Here is a 25,350-nt window from a genome sequence, read left to right as displayed (position 1 = left end):
AAGAACAGAACCTTTTGCACAAAGCACAGTTATTCAAGCATGTAGATTGCATTCACAATATTAGATCCATACAAAATTCTTATGTTAGGTAGAGAAAATTGGTAATAGAAGATAAAGTAAGTATGTGGCCCCAAGCAGGAGTGGTAACCGCTGTGATTAAAGAAGTATAGCCAGCGTAAACGTACTTAGAGAGACCAAATATAAAGATGTAACAGGTTAAAATCAATTGGTAGATCTGAATTTCAGCAACAGCAACATAAAAAAAAATCAAAAAGTAAAAAGAAAATTGCATTTAAAGCAATACATGTCTGCATGTGGTTTTTCACATGCATATTTTGTTTTTAGGATTGGCATCTACCTGCACAACACAACAGAAATGTCATGCATACAGCCCTGGTAAAGCAGACAATGTATTTGTCCTCTTAACAATGACAAAACTTACAATTCACTTCTCACAGAACCTTAAAGTGTTATTAAAGTATGTAGGAAAACAAACAAAAAAAAATTACCATGCAATGTCATGTCATAATGTGCAAGTATGCACTGCATGCAAGCATATTATGAGAGACGTACGTTAAAACAAAGTTCTCCAGCAGCGTGCTCTCACCGCTGACAGGGCTTCTATCTTCAGATGGTCTTCCTTCCGGGTTCTGGCCATTTGAATGACTGAGCTGCAATGATGTCACTCCCGAGCATGCACACTGGAGCCACGGCTGCGGCACAGTGTTCTGAAGAGAAAGCATGATAGTCTAAAGGAAAGGCATAAGCAGAGGAGAAGCATGCAGAAAATCTAGGATGAGTGGAAAAAGATGGCCAGCAGACAGGCAACATTCATGAAAGGAAATTTTTCAAGTAAGCTTGTATTGGATTGTCAAAAATAACTATTGCTTGAATTAATATTACAATTTTAATGTTAGAAAATGTTATAAAAGTGTATGCTGTGACCTTAGAGCTCCTTCAAAGTTCTACTATTTGAGTGACTTTCTTTGTTAGGTTTTCTTCCCACTGCTATCACTCCATACAGTTGTTGAACTTTTGGCTTTGGAGATTAAAGTATGGTCTATAAAATGTTTTACAGTTGATGGAAGGATAGAGGTGTTTAACTGAGCACTGTTAAGTGTGTCAGAATAAAAGAGGACACTTAAAATACTCTGATTGTGTCCTCAGCATCCAGTTGCCAGGTTACTGAGGACACTATCATTGTAGTCTATGCTAAAGAGAGAGATGGGGGGAGGAAGGTAAAGATAGACAGAGAAGAAAGAGCTGTATGCATACTGTACAATTGGCATAGATATCTCCTTCTAGTTTCACAGTGCTGGCAAAATAATTTCTAAAGTAAAACTGATGGTGGGCATTAAAGAGGCCAATTACTTGTGCATAGAGTCCGGTCAGGGGTTAAGACTAGAGCCACCTGATATGAAATACAGGCATTATCGAGCTTTGGATTAGCTTTTCCTCAAAGATTGCTAAAGAATGGAGGAAGACACATCAAAAACAAGAAGATGTTCACTAAAGGTGTTCATTTTACTGCATTGGTAGAATATGTAATTTATTCCCAAGGTTCAACTTTAATGAATAGATCCTTTTTATGAAAAAACACACTTCTAAGTAATGTTAATTAGTAGAATATGTAACTGAAAACAAATTCCCATATTAACTTTAGATTCGGTTAAATGTATTTTTCAATATAAACGTAAACCTTTTAACAACAAAGGGAGCATGTGGCTTTCACAAGAAATCCCAACAAGAAGATGTGTGTTTCACTGCATGACGCTCCCAGATTGAGGCTTTCAAGACTGCATTGATGAGAGCTTAACTGCAGATAAGAGATAAAAGCAAGGTGCAATATCAAACTGTAAGAACATAGCTTGTAAACAATATGTGGTCATGTCTATTGGTCTTTAAGCATACAAGCTCAATTTTTAGGTAGATATGAACAACAGAATATAAAAAGACCTGGTAATGTAAACCATTACAAAAATTAATACAGAGAGGAAAAACAAATGACGAGCCTTTTTTTTTCCTAAAGTACCTATCATATGTTACAATCAGGGCATAAATATTGGGAAATCAACACAATTCTAACATTTTTGGCTCTATACACCACCACAATGGATTTTAAATAAAATGAACAATATGTGCTTTAACTGCAGACTGTCAGCTTTAATTTGAGAGTATTTACATCCAAATCAGGTGAACGGTGTAGGAATTACAACAGTCTGCATATGTGCCTTCCACTTCTTAAGGGACCAAAAGTAATGGGACAGAATAATAATCATAAATCAAACTTTCACTTTTTAATACTTGGTTGCAAATCCTTTGCAGTCAATTACAGCCTGAAGTCTGGAACGCATAGACATCACCAGACGCTGGATTTCATCCCTGGTGATGCTCTGCCAGGCCTCTACTGTAACTGTCTTCAGTTCCTGCTTGTTCTTCGGGCATTTTCCCTTCAGTTTTGTCTTCAGCAAGTGAAATGCATGCTCAATCGGATTCAGGTCAGGTGATTGACTTGGCCATTGCATAACATTCCCCTTCTTTCTCTTAAAAAACTCTTTGGTTGCTTTTGCAGTATGCTTTGGGTCATTGTCCATCTGCACTGGGTTTGTTTTGTTTTTTCAGCCTAATGATGGCTTGCTTCACTGATAGTGACAGCTCTTTGGATCTCATCTTGAGAGCTGACAGCAACAGATTCCAAATGCAAATAGCACACTTGAAATGAACTCTGGACCTTTTATCTGCTCATTGTAATTGGGATAATGAGGAAATAACACACACCTGGCCATGGAACAGCTGAGAAGCCAATTGTTCCATTCATTTTGGTCCCTTAACAAGTGGGAGGCACATATGCAAACTGTTGTAATTCCTACACCGTTCACCTGATTTGGATGTATACCCTCAAATTAAAGCTGACAGTCTGCAGTTAAAGCACGTCTTGTTCGTTTCATTTCAAATCCATTGTGGTGGTGTATAGAGCCAAAAATGTTAGAATTGTGTCCATGTCCCAATATTTATGGACCTGACTGTATATTTGCTACTTACGGATGTCACGGGGACAAGTGACCCTTCCTGAGCTGTAAGACCCATGATCTCCAACAAATAGTAAGCCTAATAACAGTACATCAGTGCAGAGAGGGACATTGGCAGCTAATCTACCTAAATGGTGAACTGGTGCTTGCTTGCAGAAGATTAGCGAAGGCCACTTGGTTTTTTTTTTTTTTATTTCTTTTATTTAAATGTTTGCATTCAAAGTGTATACAGTGACAAGCAGTATAAGTGGTAAGCAGCAATGGTAAAGTTATTAATATGCAGAGAATCAAGAACAGGTCTGCAGTACAGTAAGACACTTGTTTTTTACAATACTCCAGCCAACTTCTGCATGGCCTTCTATGTAAGTATTTCCTATTAGCTTGTGGACAAAGCATTGGTAATGCTTACCATAAATGCAGCTATCTTCAAGAGTTTAAGATATGAATGAAGAAATGAATACTGTGTGTGTGTATATATATATATATATATATATATATATATATTTTTTTTTTTTTTTTTTCCCTAGGAAAATAGGTGCAGCGACTCCCTCACACACACCCTCCAAACTGCATGAAATAGTGGGTGTGGTCAAATTTCACTAACGGTGGAAGGGTCTCAAAGGCGTATTAGGTACCCCTTGCAGAGTGCAGAGTTTGAAGCGGGTTATACACAGAGTGTAGAGTTCATGGGTGCATTAGATGCAGAGTTCAGGGGTGTGCTGAATACAGAGCACAGAGTTCAGCCTTTTCAACAGCTACTTACCTCTGCACCCCCCCATCCATATCTCACTCAGATGGCTCTAGTACTCCCCCCCTGCACACTGTAGGTGTCTCCACCTCTCTCACTTGCAGAGAGATCGTCCAGTGGGGTGTAGGCATTCGCACTGCACCCCAGGAACCTGCATCTCCATTGTTCTCATCCTACACTCAGTGGGAGTCTCTCAGGAGATCATATCTGTGGGAGCCATTGGGAGACAAGCTGTCAATTGTAAACACAGACGGTCTTCTGTGTTTATAAGTGATAGTGGTGAGCAAAGAGCAGAGGGCCTGAGCCAGAGGTGGTGGAAATGAGTTCCACCAAGTTCCAGCTGAAACAAAAATACCTTGTGTATATATTTGATAAAAAAGATTTGCAGCATAATGGAGCTTATTTATTGCTCGCACATGATTAAATCACAGCAGTGGCATTTAAGGCATGTCTGTCCTTTCTCAAACATGAGCAAGGGCAGGGATGCCTGGAATATCACTGATGTGATTTATTCATGTGTGAGCAATGATTTGAGCTTGTTCTGCAACCCCACTTGCTTTTTGTTTATTTTGGAGGTTACCAGGGACTTACCTGGTTGTGTGCACAACCTTTTGCCAATAGTGCTGTTCACTTTTATATATACAGTATATATATTGTACAGTTTATATACAAGATATACATTTTTTAAACATATATATCCAGTGTATAAACAGCTGTGATACACAAGTTTAAAATCCACTTGGAGTAAGTTTGTGTATAAAATAAGTATATCCTACTGATCCTAAATAATGCTTGCCACATCAACCAGAGCTCTAACAACCCAGCACATAACCATTTACCATTCTTATGTAAGAACACTGGGACTGCATAGTGGTCTACCCCATACCCCATCTTATTGTCATACAGTTAATGGTCTGGCTCCACCAACACCCGCCCTGGGGTACACTTAGGGTAAAATGTTAGTATATAATAAGTATATCATACTGATCCTAACTAATGCATGTCACATCAACCAGAGTTCCAACAGCCCATCACATAACCAATTAACATACTTCTGCATAAGGACACTGGGACTGCATAGTGGTCCACCCCATAATCCATCTTATTGTCATTTAGTGAATAGTCTAACGCCAACATCCACCCTATGTGCTGCATACTTTTTAAAGTGACAGGACATACAGCAGTAAACTTTGTCTCTTTTTCTATGGTTGAAATCATATACCTCTTTGATTGTAGGGCTTAGAGGCATTTCCTAGTACTCCTATTGAAAACTCTAGCCCTGTCAGAATTTATTGGCTGTTTGAGTATAGGTTAACTAGGCATTGTTAATTTTCAGTTCTGATCAGACATTGTTCATTATGGCTCTGTACTGCTTTGCTTAGGCAATGCTCTTTATGGCTCTGTCCAGCTCTGCACAGGCATTGTTATTTTCCAGCTTCCTTTCAGATCTTCCTGCTCTGATACATCCCAGGATTTTTCTTGTAAATTTTCTTAGAGTTCACATTTCCCAATGTGTGCAGCACACTAATGAGCCTGGAAGTGGCCTGGAGGGTATTTAGGCCCCAGTTTTTGTACGAGTCTGCTGTGTCTTCAAACAAGATACCTAAGAGAAAGGGCTATAATACGGAAGCCTCTATCTCCTGTTGTTGTTGACCTTGATTGCCTGATCCTTCTCCCATCTCCTGCCTTGTCTTCTGCCTTCTTTCTTGGCTACTTAGCTGCCAACTTGCCACCTGTCAAGACCCCAGCCTGAACCTGACTGCTCTATTATCTCCAGCTTAGTTTAGTGTTGTCTGATTACTCTCTGCTTTCCATCTGCCAAGCCTCTTTGTTAGATCCTGACTATTCTCTAGTGTCCTGTCTCTTTACCATAGCCTCCTTGTACATGCTCACCTTTTGGTGGCATGATTCTGAGGGGCACAACCTGATACAAGCAAGCAGCAAACCCCATTGTCACCATCAGAAGCTCTGGTGAAAATCTTTAGTCTTTAGGCTCCATGCTTCCGGCGAGTCCTTGTCAACTATCATAGGATGTAGTCTTACAACTTATACAACTTGAATAAAAGGAAGAACACTCACACACTGCAAAACTCTAAATATATTTACTGTCTATAAACTTTCATATACATTTGCAGCAGAGTAAATGCAAGGGGCTTTCATTTATTCTGCTAGTGTCCATCGAGAGGGTAAGGCGAAGAAAGTGAAAAATGGACCCTTCTGATTCATAAGGATGCTAAATAACATCATAATCAGACCATCTTCTCCTGCCAATGTCTGCATCTAGCAAAGTATTATTGGTTTTCTATTTATGACTGACAACACGAAAACATATTATACCAAATATGGATTCATGTCCTTTCATCTCTTATATTCATCTTCTTCAATTTACAGATGGCAGTGTGCCTTAGTAATATGTGTATATGTTTGCTGAAACTCTACTAAAGTGTTTACAATATTTCTGAAACATACAGAAAAACCCTTAAAATGATCACATTTCCATTATTGAGCTATATGTTCAAACATTATTCTTGCATGATGCTGTTTTTCTTTAGAAAAGTAAGTACAATATGGCAAAAAGAGACAGAGAGCATTAATGAAAAAATATTCCTAGGATAGAATGTTCTGAAAATGTCAGTTTAATTACATCTGCAACTTGCAAAAGCACATGCTAATCAAGAAGATCTTTGACCTGTTGACAAAGCTCTAATTATACTTAATCACAGCAAATCTATACTTAAACAACATTAAAACAAAAAAAAAGAAAGCGAAACAAAACAAAACATAAAATCAGTAAAAACGAATCATTCAATTAAATAATCTTATCTACAGGTGGCCCGACCTCTCCCTTTAGGGCTCGTTCACACTTGACTAATTTCTAACTCTTGTCAAACGTCCCTATAGCGTTTGACAGGTGTTAGACAGGCATTTGGGAAGCATTTTTAACCCTCCTCAAATGCTCCCCAAACACTCCCCAAATGCTCTGCGCATTTTTGAGGCATTTGATAGGTGTTTGCCAAGCGTTAAAACCGCACCCCAAACGTCTATAATGAAGTTTAATGGTATTAATGCTCCCCATACGCCTTGCAAATGCCCCGCAAACACCTATCAGACATTTGAGGAGTGTCACCATAGACTTGAATGGGAGGCTTCAACTTTTCCTGACTTGACATGAGGCATCAATTTTGCCGCGACATGACGTTAATGCTTCAGTGTAAATAGCACTGTGTGCTGCCATGTGTAGAATTTTCATAGGCATTTGAGGAGCATTAAAGATGCTTCCAAAACACCTGTCTAATGGCTGATAGCAAAGCTAGTGTGAACTTAGCCTTATCCACTCGAAGACCAGGCCTTTCTCTGACATAAGTCAAAATCAGTATTTTTTGCTAGAAAATTACTTAAAACCCCTTATAAAATATATACACACTATAATGCCAAAGGTATTGGGAAGCCTGCTTTTACACACACATGAACTTTAACGGCACCCCAGTCTTAGTCCGTAGGGTTTGATATTGAGTTGTCCCACTGTTTGCAACTATAACAGCTTCAACTCTTCTTTGAAGGCTGTCCACAAGGTTTAGGAGTGTGTCTATGTCTATGGAACTAAAGGGCCAAGCCCAACCCCTGAAAAACAACCTCACACCATAATCCCCCCTCCACCAAACTTTACACTTGTTACAATGCAGACAGGCAAGTATCATTCTCCTGACAAAAGCCAAACCCAGACACATCCAGCAGATTGCCAGACAGCATGACTACAGAGAACACATCTCCACTGCTCTAGAGTCCAGTGGTGGCATGCTTTACACCACTGCATCCAACACTTTGCATTACACTTGGCGATATAAGGCTTGGATGCAGCTTCTTGGCCATGGAAACCCATTCCATGCAGCTCTCTATACACTATTGTTGTGCTAATCTGAAGGCCACACAAAGTTTGGAGGTTTTTAGCTATTGACTCTGCAGACAGCAAATTCTGCGCACTGTGCGCTTCAGCATGCACTGACCCTACTCTGTCAGAGAAGTCCAGTGGTTAATTAGCTGCTAGAATAGCTCTTACATAAAAGCCAGCCACCGGCTGAAAAAAGCTGTAGCTTCAGGCATCATCCCAGTGTAACCACTTACATTCAAATGAGGTGCATGTACATGAATTGGCGTCAAGTGCTTAAAATTATTATTTTTTTAATTCATTAATATTAATATTTTCCAACATTCATTTTACTATTGCAATGACATTTAAAATGGTTATAAACCCACTCACTAAAATTACAACTTAAAAAAACTCACTATGCCTCTTTCTAAACACCTTGGTCTGTCTACATTGATGTGGGTTATGTTTACCAAAGATATGTATCAGAATACATTTTGCCCTAAATTTATGTAGAAAGATTATTTATTTGCAGACTTTTTATAGCAGAAACATGTGAAAAACATGTTTTTTATTTCCAAATTTTTGTTGTTTTTGTTGTTTTAATTTACATAGCAAAAAAATGAAGAAAAAAAACAACATAAATGATTAAATGCCACAAAAATAAAGCCCTATCTGTCTCAAAAAAATAATAAACATTTAATTTAGATACAGTGATGTAATTGTCATTCAAAGTGTGACAGAGATGAAAGCTTAAAAATGGCCTGGGCAGAAAGGGGGTAAAAGTGTGCAATATTGAGGTGGTTAAGCTTACAGCACTGATGCCATATTGCTGTTACGTCAACAGTAAAATTGGTAGCATATTGTAAAGAAGCAAAAAATGGAGTTGCACCATTTCAAATCCCCCCCACACCAATATCTAATACTTATATCTGTTATCTGATGTCTGTTGCACACTTCCATCTTCTGATTATTGCCAACTGTCAATCACTATGCAGTGAATTTCAGCTAAGAGAATGATAGTGGATAGGAAGTAAGTGCCCCATTTGGGAACTAACCCTGGGAGCCTTGACTAAATAGTGCACACACTGGTCACACATTACTAGGGCTAGCTGAGAGTACATTAGCATGTATCCATCCTATATTACAATGGCCGAAGATGCAGAAAAAAACATATCTAACCATGTTATTCGCAATTAATGGTAAAATCTATCAATGGCTTGACTAGAATGCATTTTAAAAATGATTACACTGTGCTAAGTTGCTTTGATCAAATACACTGAAAATAAATACTGCTTATCGTTATTCATGTTAACATTATAAGCCTAGTAGAATGAAACATGAATCCTAACTGTTTTTTCAGCTGAAGACATCGATATTGACCAAGAAACCATGAAAGCCAATGCAAATGGATTCGCTGGATGTCTCTCTGCTGTGCAATTTAATAATATTTTCCCACTGAAGATTGCATTCCAAAATAATCATAGCTCTCAGATTATTATAAAGGGTCAAGTTTCTGAATCTGGCTGTGGTTCCCTAACTGGTGAAGATGCAACATCAGGAGAAGCAACCCATTCATTTGCAGGTACTATGGCTAATATGGAGTTATTAGTGTATGCAAAATGTTGGCTGGGGTGCCTTTTTCTAATTATATTTCTTTTAATACATGAAGATTATGAATTAGCAAACATTGTAAAAATTTAATGTTTATGATAAAAAGGAGCATGCACACATTAAACTATAAATAATAGCAAAAACAGAGTGGGGTTGATTTACTAAAACTTGGAGAGTGCAAAACCTGGTGCAGCTCTGCATAGAAACCACTCAGCTTCATTTTTTTTGTCAAAGATTAAATGCACAAACTGAAGTTAGAAGCTGATTACCATGCACAGCTGAACCAAATTTTGCACTCTCCAGTTTTAGTAAATCAACCCCAGTGTGTTCCAGCAGCAAAGTAAAAAAATGAAATAATTATAATTTGTGATAATACATGATGGCGATAAGTTAAAAGGCTATGTTTTCATGTTACGAAGACCTAGGAAGTGATAAAGCATTAAAGTGACACCAAACACTGTTAAAAAAAAGTCTACCCTAGTATACAGTATATTCTTAACAGAAAAATATTTTCTGCTGTGATCTGACATCCTGTTATAGGGTGGCTACATTCATTTTCTCTATGATCCAACTGTAGGTAAGAATGCAGCCACCTTCTCTTGCTGCACAACTAACTTGCACTGCTTGTCCCAAACAAACAGAAGTGAGGGGAAAAAGGAGAGGTTTATGAACTCTTGGAAGAAGTTACAATTAGGCAGAAAAGCATAAAAAGAAATGATTTAATGAAAAGTATATTACAGGGCCAATAGATAGTGGATGTTTATTAATTATTTTTGGAGAGTAAGGATATTGCTTAGCATTATTTAATGAGGCAGCTAATCAAATCTTTAACTTTTTTTTTTTATTTGGGTCGCCCCACACCCCAAAATTTTATCCGGAGAATCTAGTTGGGAATTAAGCTAAACATGTAAAAGAGAAGTTGGCCAGGTGTGTGTTATTCCCTCATTATCCCAATTACAATGAGCAGATAAAAGGTCCAGTGTTCATTTCAAGTGTGCTATTTGCATTTGGAATCTGTTGCTGTCAACTCTCAAGATGAGATCTAAAGAGCTGTCACTATCAGTGAAGCAAGCCATCATTAGGCTGAAAAAACAAACCCAGTGCAGATGGACAATGACCCAAAGCATACTGCAAAAGTAACCAAAGAGTTTTTTAAGGGAAAAAAGTGGAATGTTAAGCAATGGCCAAGTCAATCACCTGACCTGAATCCGATTGAGCATGCATTTCACTTGCTGAAGACAAAACTGAAGGGAAAATGCCCCAAGAACAAGCAGGAACTGAAGACAGTTGCAGTAGAGGCCTGGCAGAGCATCACCAGGGATGAAACCCAGCGTCTGGTGATGTCTATGCATTCCAGACTTCAGGCTGTAATTGACTGCAAAGGATTTGCAACCAAGTATTAAAAAGTGAAAGGTTGATTTATGATTATTATTCTGTCCCATTACTTTTGGTCCCTTAACAAGTGGGAGGCACATATGCAAACTGTTGTAATTCCTACACCGTTCACCTGATTTGGATGTAAATACCCTCAAATTAAAAATCCAAACATAAAAGAAAACGAGCACTAGATCTATGAAAATTAGATTAAAGCTGACAGTCTGCAGTTAAAGCACATCTTGTTCATTTCATTTCAAATCCATTGTGGTGGTGTATAGAGCCAAAAATGTTAGAATTGTGTCGATGTCCCAATATTTATGGACCTGACTGTATCATTGCTGTGTGTTAGCAGCCCATTCATAATGAGTTGGCTTTGACTAAGATCAGGTCTGGCTGCAATGGACAGGTCTAAGAAATTTTTACTTTAAGCAACATTTTCTGCTTAAAGAAAAAAATGATCATTAATGGATACCATTGCAAGTGCTGACTTGGGAGTTTTATAATGAATGAGCTGCCCTAACGTACCACGACTGGAAGCAAGTCTGAATCCAGCCCTAATAAATGACCATGCCAGGTTAAAAAAAAAGTCCTAAGTTTTGGATCAGTTTGCTTATTTCATATAAATGTGAAAAAGTGGGAATTGTTGATTCAAATTATTATGCATTAAACACAGTGCAGTGAAGCCATCAAATGTAATTAGTAAATACATGTCTATTTAAGTAACAACATACAATGCATTACTTTTCATTTTTTTTCCTTGGATTTAAAATACATTTGAAAGAAACTAGGCCAGGCTGCTAATGTCATCAGTCAGCATTAAACTTCTTATACAGTATGAGTACACTGTGAAAAGAGAAATGACTAAAGACTGATTTTAAAGTCCAATTTTAATTTCCTCTTCTGTAGATTTTATTTATGCTCATTGAAAAACAATTTTAAACAGTTCAGCTGTTGCACCTGTATACCCATTTGGACCAGATAATAGTTTGTTTTAGCAATAGGATTATTGATTTGGTGATACCTATGTCATAACTTAAGATAACAATATAATACATAAATCATTTTTTCATTTTTATCAAGGCTTTCTCTTGGCAATATTGTAATGAAAAAAATACTCCATTTCCTATGCAATATATAAACAAAATAAGAAACAAACAAAAAAATGTTTATGTCTTATAAGTTTTTTATAAGTTGTAAGGCTCCATGCACACCGGCTTTAAAAAAACACCAGTGCTCCTGGCAGAAAAAAATGCAAACTGTGAGTGTTTTTTGTACTTGCGAAGTGTTTAGCAGTGTTTAGCATTTATTTCTGCCAGATAAACATTTTCAAAAATGCAAAACAGAATGGTTTTTGTTGCCTTTAAACGCTGAGCTGAAAAAACGATTCTAGACCATCTAATGTGCATGGACACATAGGATAAAATTAGCTGCTGCTACAGGCAAACACTAAACACCTTTAGGAGCAGCCTTTTTTTAGTGCTTTTATTACAATTATAGCAAAGTTATTAACAAATGAAATAAAGGCTTTTTTGTTGTGTCTATAAGAGGGAGGACCGCGCTAAGATCACAGATTGACTAAATAAAATGTGCAAACTTTGAAGTGATAACAATGAGCAAAATGCAAATACAATGTTAATATTCAGTCCCAACATGTGAATAATTGGTGCAAAAGTGCTGTATCTTTAACTGTGATACTCCATGCTGAAATGACAAGTGCTTCACTGTGTTCACTCTGGTGCCCCACATAGATGTAAACTCACCGTCATTTCATGACCACCTATCATCTTCAGGAAGTACACTGATTATGGTGCAACTTCCGCTGACGTCACTTTCGGTATTTGGAACGTACGCTGGAACACGGTTGCCATCTTAATTCCCATTCATAATATACAAAGCTGGATACACCTAGTGCCAGGAAAGGCACTTTTTTGTGAGTGGAATTTCTATTAAAGTTCTATGCAGTTTTACACTATGGGATGTCTGGTTTTGTTTTAATTTATGCTGAAAATATGAACTCCTCCCTGTGGAGGAGAGGAATATCCTGACATTGATGCAGTCCTAGTGGAATGTTATTGGTTACTACCAGCAACCATGGTTAAAAGGGCGAAGGAATATCGGCCATCAGGACCGGTTTGCATACTGGTATAGTCCCAAAAGCGAGTGTGACTTACCTAGAGATAGGTGGTCATGAAATGACGGTGAGTTTACATCTATGTGAGGCACCAGTGTGAACACAGTGAAGCACTTGTCATTTCAGTATGGAGTATCACCGTTAAAGATACAGCACCATTGCACCAATTATTCACATTTTGGGACTGAATATTAACATAGTATTTGAATTTTTCTCATTGTTATCACTTCAAAGATTTCAAATTTTATTTAGTCGATCTGTGACCTTGTCTATAGCACTTAGGTTGAGGACTCTCGTTGTGCTTGATTTGTGGTGGATTTTCACTGTTATGTCTACAGGATTCAGAGGGAGGACTCTCACTGCTGTTTCCATAGCAGGTGGAATAACTTCATTGTTTTGTCTACAGGAATCAGGCAAAAGATTCTCTCTTTTATGTTTATAGGCAGTGAGGAATTTAGGTTTTGTGCTGCCCTAGGCAACAAAAAAATTGTGCGTCCCCTCCCCCCAATGAGAGAGCGAGATAGTTCAATGAGTGTGTGTGTGTATATATGACTCTCTCTCTCTCTCTCTCTCTCTCTCTCTCTCTCTCTCTCTCTCTCTCTCTCTCTCCTCTCCCTCTCTCCTATCTCTTCTCTCTCTCCCTCTCTTTCTCCCTCTTCCCTCTCTCTTTTCATTTTATTCCATCTCTCTATTATCTCTCTCTCTCCCTCTCTTCTCTCTTCCCCCCCCCCCTCTCTCTCTCCCCCTCTCCCCCCTCCCTCCCCCACCTCTCTCTCTCCCTCCTCCCTCCTCTCTCCTCTCTCCCCTCTCTCATCTCCCTCCTCTCTCTCTCCCCCCCCCTCTCCTCTCTCTTTTATTCTGTTTTCTCTCTCTCTCTCTTCTATCTCTCTTCCCCCCTTCTCTCTCTTTCCTCTCTCTCTCTCTTCCCCCTTTCTCATCACTCTCTCTTTCTCTCTCTCTTTCCCCTCTCTCTTCTCTCTCTCTTTCCCCTCTGTCTCTTCCCTGTCTCTTTCTCTCTTCCCTGTCTCTTTCTCTCTCTCTCTTTCCTCTCTCTATATCTTCACTCTCTCTCTATCTCCCGTCTCTCTTCTCTTCCCCCCTTTCTCTTCCCTCTCTATATGTTCCCTGTCTCTCTATCTCCTCTCTCTTACCTGTCTCTCTATTCTCTCTCTCTCTCTCTCTCTCTCTCTCTCTCTCTTTCCTCACTCTCTCTCTTACCTCTATATCTTTCCTCTATCACCCCCCTCTCTCTCTATATATATATATATATATATATACTGTGTGTATATGTGTCTTCCCTCTCTATATATCTCCCCTCTCTCTCCCCTCTCTCTCTCTCCCTCTTTCTTCCCTCTCTCTCTTCCTACTCTCCTCTCTCTCTCTCCTCTCTCACTCTTCCCCCCCTCTTTCTCTCTTCCCTCTCCCCCCCTCTCTTTTCAGCTTTTGCAAATGACACCAAGCTGTGCTGTGGAATAACATCCTTGCAGGATGTCTCCAACTTACAAGCCAACTTCAATGCACTGTTTAATTGGTCAGCTACAGTGGGGCAAAAAAGTATTTAGTCAGCCACCAATTGTGCAAGTTCTCCCACTTACAAAGATGAGAGAGGCCTGTAATTGGCATCATAGGTAGACCTCAACTATGATAGACAAAATGAGAAAAAAAATCCAGATAATCACATTGGCTGATTTGCAAAGAATTTATTTGCAAATTATGGTGGATAATAAGTATTTGGTCAATATCAAAAGTTCATCTCAATACTTTGTTATATATCCTTTGTTGGCAATGACAGAGGTCAAACGTTTCCTGTAAGTCTTCACAAGGTTGGCACACACTGTTGCGGTATGTTGGCCCATTCCTCCATGCAGATCTCCTTTAGAGCAGTGATGTTTTGGGGCTGTCGCTAGGCAACATGGACTTTCAACTCCCTCCAAAGGTTCTCTATGGGGTTGAGATCTGGAGACTGGCTAGGCCACTCCAGGACCTTGAAATGCGAAGCCACTCCTTCGTTGCCCGGGCGGTATGTTTGGGATCATTGTCATGTTGGAAGACCCAGCCAAGTTTCATCTTCAATGCCCTTGCTGATGGAAGGAGGTTTGCACTCAAAATCTCACGATACATGACCCCATTCATTCTGTCCTGTACATGGATCAGTCGTCCTGGTCCCTTTGCGGAGAAACAGCCCCAAAGCATGATGTTGCCACCCCCATGCTTTACAGTAGGTATGGTGTTCTTTGGATGCAACTCAGCATTCTCTCTCCTCCCAACACGACGAGTTGTGTTTTTACCAAACAGTTCTATTTTGGTTTCATCTGACCATATGACATTCTCCCAATCCTCTTCTGGATCATCCAAATGCTCTCTAGCAAACTTCAGACAGCCCCGGACATGTACTGGCTTAAGCAGGGGGACACATCTGGCACTGCAGGATCTGAGTTCCTGGTGGCGTAGTGTGTTACTGATGGTAGCCTTTGTTACGTTGGTCCCAGCTCTCTGCAGGTCATTCACTAGGTCCCCCCGTGTGGTCCTGGGATTTTTGCTCACCGTTCTTGTGATCATTTTGACCTCACGGGTGAGATCTTGCGTGGAGCCCCAGATCGAGGGAGATTATCAGTGGTCTTGTATGTCTTCCATTTTCTAATTATTGCTCCCACGGTTGATTTGTTCACACCACGCTGCTTGCCTATTGCAGATTCAGTCTTCCCAGCCTGATGCAGGTCTACAATTTTGTTTCTGGTGTTCTTCGACAGCTCTTTAGTCTTCGCCATAGTGGAGTTTGGAGTGTGATTGTTTGAGGTTGTGGACAGGTGCCTTTTATACTGATATCAAGTTCAAACAGGTGCCATTGATACAGGTAATGAGTGCAGGACAGAGGAGCCTCTTAGAGAAGAAAGTACAGGTCTGTGAGAGCCAGAAATCTTTCTTGTTTGTAGGTGACCAAATACTTATTTTCCACCATAATTTGCAAATAAATTCTTTCCAAATCAGCCAATGTGATTGTCTGGATTTTTTTTCTCATTTTGTCTCTCATAGTTGAGGTCTAGCTATGATGCCAATTACAGGCCTCTCTCATCTTTTTAAGTGGGAGAACTTGCACAATTGGTGGCTGACTAAATACTTTTTTGCCCCACTGTATGTGGCAAATGAGGTTTAATGATGATAAATGTAAGGTTATGCACTTGGGGGCTAAGAATTTGCATGCATCATACATACTATGGGGAGCACAACTGGGGGAATCAATGGTGGAGAAGGATCTGGGAGTTCTGGTAGATCACAAGCTTAATAATGGCATGCAATACCAAGCTGCAGTTTCTAAAGCGAGCAAAATCATCTCTTGTAATAAAAGAAGTATAGACTCCAGAGAGAGAGAATATCATATTACCCCTGTACAAATCATTAATAAAACCTCATCTGGAATATGCAGTTCAGTTTTGGGCACCAATTCACAAAAAAGTGCAGAGAAGGGCACCCAAACTGATAAGAGGCATGGAGGAGCTCAGCTATGAGGAAAGAAGAACTGAATTTATTCTCTTGAGAAGAGGAGTTTAAGGGGGATATGATCAACATGTATAAATACATAGGTGATCCACATAGTGAACTTACTGAATAACAAGGGGTCACTCTTTGTGTCTGGAGGAAAAGAGATTTAATCTCCAAATACAGAAAGGTTTCTTCACAGTAAGAGCTATGAAAATGTGGAATAGACTCCCCCAAGAGTTGGTTTTGGCCAGCTCAGTGGATTGCTGTAAAAAGGGCCTGGATTCTTTCCTAGATACACATAATATAACTGGGTACTAACATTTATAGGTAAAGTTGATCCAGGGAATATCTGATTGCCTTGGGGGGGGGGGGGGGGAATCAAGAAGGAACTTTTTCCCCTGTGGGAGCAAATTGGTTTATGCTTTGCTGGTTTTTTTTGCCTTCCTCTGGATCAACTGTAGGTGTATAGGATCTTTTTTTGTTGTTATAATTGAACTAGATGGACTTTGTCTTTTTTTCAGCCAGACTAGTTATGCAACTATGTAACTATGTAATTGTTTCTTAAAAAGACAGTACCCTTTTTAACAGGGTGTGCTGTCCCTTTAAGAAAATAAAATGGCATGGGGTCCTCCTCATCATCCATGCCAGACCCTTGCCCATTGGATAAGGATCTGGTATGGATTCTGAAGGGGCCACCGCAACGATTTTTAAAAACGCAACAAAGCTGACTTGGAATCCCATTTAGCGGTAACAGATTTTAACTTTCTAATGTCCACTTTTGCTGGAGTACATCATACAGGTGCACAATTTATTTTACAGGTTTCAAGCATCCCTCAGGCATTTTGCTTACAGGAATTGTGCATGTTATGGCAGTACCCAGCTACCCATGCCCTTTTTAACAAAAGCTTGTACACTGGACTTGAAAAAGTGTAGAAAAAATTACACAAGTTGCTTTCCAAGGTTTAATTTTATGTTTGCGCACTGTGGGTTCATAGATTTGCTGCTGGGTTCAGTGAACATCCAGCAAACTGAACTTTGCTTATGCCTTCTAATCATCCTGACATATCCGAAAGTGCACTACTATTTTTCAGGAGGAATTCCAGACAAAAATGCCCTATAACTTAGCAAATCTTACATTTTTGAGTCAGGTCCACTTTAAAGTATATTATGACTGTGTATTAAGACAGAATTTGTGAAAAATAACCAGTTTTTTCCTTTGGCTGCATACTTTTTTGTGTCCTTCTGCAGATCATTCAAGGCCAATGGATAATGGAGAACCACTCACTAATGTGTTGAAAAGTAGTTTTGCTGTTGTTGGAGGTAATAAAAAATATGTTTTATTTTATATATTATATGGTTAGGTAATGATACGCTTGCTTCAGACTTTAAAAAATTACAATTATAAATGTTTAACAACAATAGGTCTTACCTAGCATGACTTTAATCCAGAATGCAAAACAGGTATAGACGCGCTCAACGTTCTTGCAGAGGAGATAGATCATAACAGCAGCATTTTTATTATTGATGTTTCAGTGAAGTTCAGTCCATCTTTCTCAAAATCGTACACTTAGTAATACCTGCTAATGAAATACTGTTAAACTTACTGAATCATATATACAGAATATCAATATTTAAGGTATACAGCCGAATGGTTCAGTCAGAATATGTACATGTCCTTATGTAACTGTGGCAGTGCATGCAAATGGCTATGTACTGTATATTCTCATAATTACATTTATGTATAGTATAAATAACAACATATAATCAACTAAACAAGTATAGGCATGCTAATAAAAGAACAAGATTCAATATGATATTATAATGGGTGTTGTGATAGCCATGGAGAACTTTATCAAGAATATTTCATATATGGTCCTGCGCATGAGAAGATCCCCAACAACCATTGGGGCTACAACACATGAGTATACAGATATATGAAGCCACTCCAAACAATGTTCATATAGCTGCATATGTACTTACATCTCAGTGCTGTGCGGTTGGCAGTGTAGATTATATCCAGTCACACAGAAACAGAACTGTTGTATAGCTTTTCTTGTACTTGGATTTGAATGAAAGAGAATAAGAGCTTACATATGAAACTTTAAAACAAAAACTCACATTGTGGAAATTAAAATGTTTTTTTTCTGGATGAAGCTTTAACATTTAAAACCATAGTTTAAATTGTAACTACATTTTAATTATATTTTATGGATTAATACATATCCCTGCAGCTTGTGAAAAATGCCAATGTGATTTGTAAACTCTACCAAAGATAAATCCTGTTTCCAGCTGCACGGCTTGGCTCTGTTACCATCCATGTTTTTCCCCTTGCCACCATAAGATGATGCTGTTTAAAAATTGAAGACTCCCTCTTTATTGAACTGAATGACCAATCATTCTCCCATGCTCTGGGAGAATGTACTCAGAGCCAGGAGTCTTCAAGCAGTCTTGCAGAAGTAGATTGGAGAAGTGGCATTCTTAATAAAGGCAACCTGTCAAGTTGCTATTGTACAAAATGTTTATTTGTAATTTATGAACAGAACCACAGGTTCTGTTCATAATACTACTGATTTTAAGTTTTATCCTTAAAGTGGTTGTAAACCCTTACATACAGTACTGTATACCCAGTGAAGTGACTAGCCTCAGGTGATACACAGAGAAGAAACAAATCCTCATACATAAATTGTACCTGATTATCTGCAGCCATCTGTCCTGTACATCCATTCAATGTTCAGAATTTATAGGGGATCTTTTCGCTCTGAAAAACAAGGGGCAGGGAGCTGAAGGTACACTCTGCAGAGTTCAGTAAGAGTTAATTGGAGGCAAAGGACACACCCCTCTTCACACAGCACACAGGAACAGAGCTGAGGCTGTTAATCACAGGCTGTGTACAGGAGCTCCCTACCCTGTCACCTCTTTTCTTTTGATGTCAGGAAGACATGTCAGATGTGACTCATACTGATATCAGAGGAATGAGGCAGCAGACAGAAATGACACTTGTAGGTTTATTTACTAAAGCTGGAGAGTGCAAAATCTGGCTCAGCATAGAAACCAATCAGCTTCCAGGTTTTATTGCCAAAGCTTAAATTAGAACAAGCTAAGGTTAAAAGTTGATTGGTTTCTATGCAGAAGTGAGCCTGATTTTACATTTTCCAGCTTTAGTAAATAAACCCCTTGGTGCTCTGGATTGAGACAAGTACACACTATAGTGGAATGCTTTGTTTATATTTATTGTCAGAGATGTACAACCACTTTAAATAAGAAACTTTTCAGATTTAAATTTTCATGATCAAAGGTCATTGATGGTTGGAACCCCTGACCAAATATAGCAATGTCAGAATGTATCAGTTCATGTGGCAATAACCCTATGATTTTACATTGCCTGCCTAAATTATTTAATTTTTTTTTCACAAAAGAAGGCTTTATTGGAAAAGTCCTGACATACAAGCCAGAGAAAACAGCATAATACAGTACAATTAACAATACATTGCAGTATACAGCAATATAGGAATGAATAGGCCGCTTCGTTCAGACATAGGCTGCTGGAAACTACCGAAAGCAAATTGTGAAATAAGCTCAATATATCTTGCAATAAATGTAGAACATATATATGTATCTAAATAATGCTTAGGAAGAGCATTTCAGCAGGATACATTCAAAGCTAACAAAAAGTGAGCAATCACTTGTTGAGCCGCATAATTTCCTGAGTGAAAATACATAATTATACCGATATGATCACGACTTTCCAAAATTTGCTAAACCAGTGGAAATGGAGGCTAACAGGCATCTACGAGGTATCTCGCAATTTCGTATATAACATCTATTTTAATTTTTTTAAGGATATATAAGGCTGTTTGATTCAAACATTTAAAATATACCTGATGAGAATTATTATTATATGTTGACAAACAGACAAAATATAATTTAAAAAACTTTTTTTGTAATTTTTTTAAAACTCTGTCTTTAATCTGCACAGAAACATAGATTCACATTTAGGTGAAGCCTGCAAAGTTTATTCATGACATAGTTGACATGGTGATCACATGAGCAGAACCATGAATGTTTGTAGATGCTGGGAGCTGTCAGTGACAGCATGGTCTCTGAACTATTAAGCCTGGCATGAAAGAAATAGTATGTATAGGTAGGCTCTCGGTGTAGCACAGAGTAGGTGAGTATAACATGTTTATAATTTAAAAAAAAAGTTTTGCTTTAATGTTGAGGATAAGCACAAGAGCCAGGCAAATCAGTTTTTTGTGAGGAGGTCCATTGTGGCATCCCACTCCTGTAAAATGTTTGTTCAGAATAACTGAAACTCTTTTATCCTTAAGCCCCATGGTGGGGCAGTGGCCTTTCCAGTGGAGCTATTAAATAATCTTAAAATGTATTTTAATATATATATATATCCCCCATGACTTTTGAAATCGCACTTTTAAAATTCTTTTCTGTTTTTGCATTTCTGCAGGTGTCATAACTGTTGCTGTATTCATTCTGCTATGCATTGCTGGCATAGCAATAAGAATATATCTCCAAAAGAATACATATAAAAAGAATGAAGCCAAAGAATCAGAAAACGAGGACAATGTAGAGGCAGCAGCAGCATTGAAAGCTGAAATCAGTATGCAAAATACAATCAATGAAAGTCAAAAAGAATACTTTTTCTAATTCGCTCTCATTGTGTGGCTAAACAATGGGACAGACAGACATTCTTGCTAAGCAAGGGGCACTAGATGAACAACAATATCAAATCATTGTACATGCACTGCAAGCAAATGATGGACTGGATGTGTTTTAAAATGTATATGATCAGCCACGGTGATGTTTAAAGAGCCTTCTAAATCCACTTCCTTTGGGTGGCATCGAAAGCATTCTCGGTGATGGCAATCACTGTATTGTGCACTTTTTAGTTGTTGATAGTTCCAGTTTGTTCTGATGTGACTTTTCAAATCTGCAGATTTCCATACTGAGTTATGAATTTCAGACTATCCTGACGTTTAAACTCTTATAATGTCTGTGTGATTGAAACCTTTTGTTTATGGTACAATCTGATCTGTAATATTTGCTTCAAAAGGGAGAGGTAATTTAGTGTTTTATATTGTGATCTTGTTTTCTGGTTCATCACCAGAAATGCCTCTAAATTATTTATTCCATATTAACGTTTCTTCAAATCAAATAGTACCTTTGTGTAAAAATTAACTACAACTTGTACACATTGGAGTTACTATAACTCGATGATAAACTGCAAATCCTTAAGTTGGCTGTTCAACTTTATTTAATCCAGAAGAAATCAAGACAGCATAAAAAAGCTATATTCATTTATAGAGGTATTTAGAAGAAAAACATAAAATCCATGTCTATTTCTTAAAAATCCATTCAATAAAGTGAGCTAAATTTTATTTGTGATGCATTTACTAATTTTGCACAAATTTACATTATTTTTAATAAATAAACAATAATAAATAAAAAGCAACTCAAGCCACATCTCGATTTAAAACTGTTTACTTGCCAAAAGATGTGTAAGACTGTTCATCTAGCTTTGTGATTCACATACCCCTTCCACACTGCATGCCCAAAGTATTTTTGGTTTTGTTGCATCCTGTGTGTGACAATTCTTTGCTTGGTGAGAAGGCAGGAGACACAGAACGCTGCAAAGCTGAACCAGGAATTAGATGTGCCACCTCTGTGGCTGCACAGTATGGCAGAAGTTAAGGAATCACAAAAGCAGCTGAACTGATTTACACATCTTTTGATAGGTAGAACAGCTCACTTTCCACTTAGCTGTCTGACCAGAGTTCATCTTCAAATGTTGTTTTTGTTGGTGTTTTACAAGCTTATCTTGACTCAATAATTTTATTTTGTTTCTGCTATTTCACATTTTGGAGGATAAAGGGGCCTAAACAATCTAGCTGTGTACTTTATCAAGTTGTACCTGGTAATGTGAGCTTGTGCCCTTATAAAGGTCAGCAGAAAAACAATTACATGTAGTTCTGTGTTTTGGAAGCCCTCATTATTGCATTCAGACATTTGCATCATATTGTACTCTCTTTTTGCGATAGATTGCTGATTCCTTCCATTTCTGTAGAGGAAACAGAATAAATCTGTTGTTGCTCATGCCCAATATTTGCTCTCTGTTTGTGGCCACTTCTACTTGATTAAACCAAACCGCCATTCTTTCTTTGTGCAGAAACTTGGTGAAGCACACTTATAATCTGGGAAAATATCCAAGTACAACCTCTGAACAATAATGCAACCCTCTTGGTGTTTAAAAAATAAAAGTGCCCCTTTACGTCTAAAGTTCTGCTCATTGATATTTGTTATAATAAATACATCTGAAAAGGGATCATAGGTTTGTGTATTACACTGTTGTTGCTGGCTTAAATTTTTACATTATGCACTTTTTTCATCTGTCTAAACTTACTTAGGAAGATCTTCTCTATAAACATGTTTTAGGTGGCTGTACGAGAGGCTGTCACATGACATAAATGATCTTGAGACAGTTTCTTTTGCATGACATCCAAACAGTTGCACTGTTAGGCTTGCATCACTGAAGAGCTGTAAAGTTAATGCTAGTCGCACAGGGGGTTATTTACTAAAACCACATGGTGCAAAATCTAGTGCAACTGTGAATAGAAGCCAATCAGCTTCCAGGTTTTAATGACAAAGCTTAATTGAACAAGCTGAAGTTAGAAGCTGATTGGCTGCCATGCACAGCTGTACCAGATTCTGAGTGCTCCAATTTTAGTAAATCTCCCCCACAATGCCATTGTTTAGATATTCTATTAATAGTTTATTTGGTTTGCTATTTCCTAGTGCATCACTGAATAGTGATAAGTATCTGCACTGTGATACTTAAAGCCCAATTTATTTTTCATTTTAAAACAGCTTAATTATTTCCAGATGCAACAAAACAAATGATATGCAGAATCTCATGGTTGGTTTTCTTTAGAAAGAACTCACATCCTGACAAGAAAAGCATGTTCCCTGCCAGCATGGTTTAGAAAAGGAACCTTGCTCTTTGTCTGGAAGCAGTGGTCTCTCTACAGAGCTCTGATATGCCCGTCTTCTATAAGACCTATGGGTTGGCTTTCAACAAAGATCGTGCTTCCTGCTGATTGGAGAGCTCCATCTCCATATCACAGAGGGCACTTTAAACATCTGCTTAGACAAGTAAGCAATGGTCATTCTCTGTGACAGGTGGGCAGGGGACAGGCGTTTCTACACTTTGCATACCTTCAATGTATTTAGCTAATTTAAACTAGTAGTTCAGTAGGGCTTTAACAAGGGGCAGAAGTAGAAGATTGCCTGACATTCAATGACTAGTTTATTTACCAGGTAGGAAAATAGATCTATTAAACTGAATAACATCTATGTGTATAGTCAATCTTAAAATAAAATAAGTGATAGAGGTTTTTAAAACTTTAAAACATGTTTTAAATCTGAATTAAAATATCCTATCCTGTTCACGCAAAGAAGTTGCCATCCTAGCCACTGTTTGATCTACAGTTGTCCTGGTGCTGCAAATGTGATCAACTTTGATCACCATTTATTTGATGGCTTGACAGTGTGTTTGAGAATTGCCATAAGCACAACAGTAACTGTATCAGGTATCATTCCAGGCATGTGCTGAATTTAACTTTTTTGGGAAACAGTTAAAGCAAAAGTAATCCCTCCTATCCTTTTGTCAGAGATTGCCGCGGCGCTGGTCCCAACGCATGCGCAGTAGACCGTCTCATGCGGGGATTCGGGCGCTAGGACTCAGTCCACCGCGACGACGGAGTTCACGCATGCGTACTGGTGGGTGTGAATGCGCGATTGGCACCAATGACAGCGCAGGGCGCGATATTTAAAGTGCCCAGGGCTGTCACTTGTTGCCGAATGGTCTTTCTGCATATCCTGTTACCTGTGTTGTGAGTACTTTGATCTGGATTGTCTGACCTAGCTGCCTTCTCCTGTCCTGACCCCTTGGCTTGCCTGACTCTGCTCCTGGATGTTCCCCTTTAGATTTGATCTCCTGTTATTGACCCAGCGTGTGACCCGACCATTCTTTGCCCACTGTTTTGTACCTCACCGACCCCCCGGCTACTGACACGGCTTGTTTGACTCTGCCCTTGCTCATTCCTCCATCCATCCATCCATTCATCCCTCAGGGATCCCCGGGTCCCCTCACATTGAATATTTAAATGACCTTTATTTATATGTGCCCTTAATTACTCAGACAAAAGATTGGTTTGGGAGATTAATGATTGACATTGAAATGCAGCATAGACAATCAGTTATTCTCCAAAGTATAATTGGCCAGGGGTATTTTCTTTCATCTATCAACAACATTGTCAGGATTGGGTGACAAATTGTTTAGAAATCTATAGCATCATTGGAAACCATACTTCACAAAGAATTTCTGAATCACTGAGCCAGCTGTACAGTCCGCTTAAAATCCAACTGGATCCCATTGGGACCAAAAGAAAAATCAAAATTACTTTTAGTAAAAATTGATAGAAACATTGATATATCTGAGAATAAGGGCGAGTTAGCTTTCATACAGAAAATGTATTTTATTTTGAGTAAAAATTATTTAAATCTTTAAATAAAAAAAACAACAACACTTGCACACTGTTATGAGCATGGCATACTGTATGAAGTAGTAAAAGCCATATATTGTTTCCCAAATATTTAACTATTGGTTATTCATTTACTGCTAATGCAGGCAGATTATTCCTCAAAAGTACTCCATTAGTTGACTATATTTGATAAGGTTATTGTTATTTGAAATGTGATAAACAATACCACACATATAATTTTTAACTTCATTGTAGAAAATTATTTTACTCAGTAAAAAATTAAACACTGTCTTTTATGGCATTTTGTTTTCTTTTCTAATAAAAATGTGAAACTGAATTAAAAAAACTGGTTATGTATATGTCTATCTATCTATCTATCTATCTATCTATCTATCTATCTATCTATCTATCTATCTATCTGTGTTCGGCAGCTGGGAAACCTCTTTTCATCTTACCAAGAAGTCAAGTGGCTTGTACATTGTAAGAATTTTCATGTCTGCCCTTGAAAGCATAATCTATCAGCTATCTATCATAGTAACAGAATCAGGAGG

General features: G+C 38.3%; 1 protein-coding gene across 2 annotated transcripts in view; it reads left to right on the top strand.

Annotated features, from left to right (window-relative positions):
* Positions 1-22,359, top strand: part of CNTNAP4 (contactin associated protein family member 4) — a 499,928-nt gene extending 477,569 nt beyond the window's left edge. For both annotated transcript variants that reach the window (XM_089662156.1, XM_089662157.1), the window contains 3 exons: positions 9,006-9,227; positions 17,493-17,564; positions 20,707-22,359. In XM_089662156.1, the coding sequence (XP_089518282.1) occupies positions 9,006-9,227; positions 17,493-17,564; positions 20,707-20,906 (494 nt within the window). In that variant the 3' untranslated portion in view covers positions 20,907-22,359. The remainder of the gene's footprint in view (positions 1-9,005; positions 9,228-17,492; positions 17,565-20,706) is intronic.
* The last annotated feature ends 2,991 nt before the right edge of the window (positions 22,360-25,350 follow it).

The sequence above is a fragment of the Staurois parvus genome, unplaced genomic scaffold (genome assembly GCF_062004578.1).
Source record: "Staurois parvus isolate SC_StPar_1 unplaced genomic scaffold, SC_StPar_1.0 ptg001432l, whole genome shotgun sequence".
In the NCBI taxonomy this organism is placed as follows: Eukaryota; Metazoa; Chordata; class Amphibia; order Anura; family Ranidae; genus Staurois; species Staurois parvus.
This window is presented reverse-complemented; position numbering and strand designations above follow the sequence as displayed.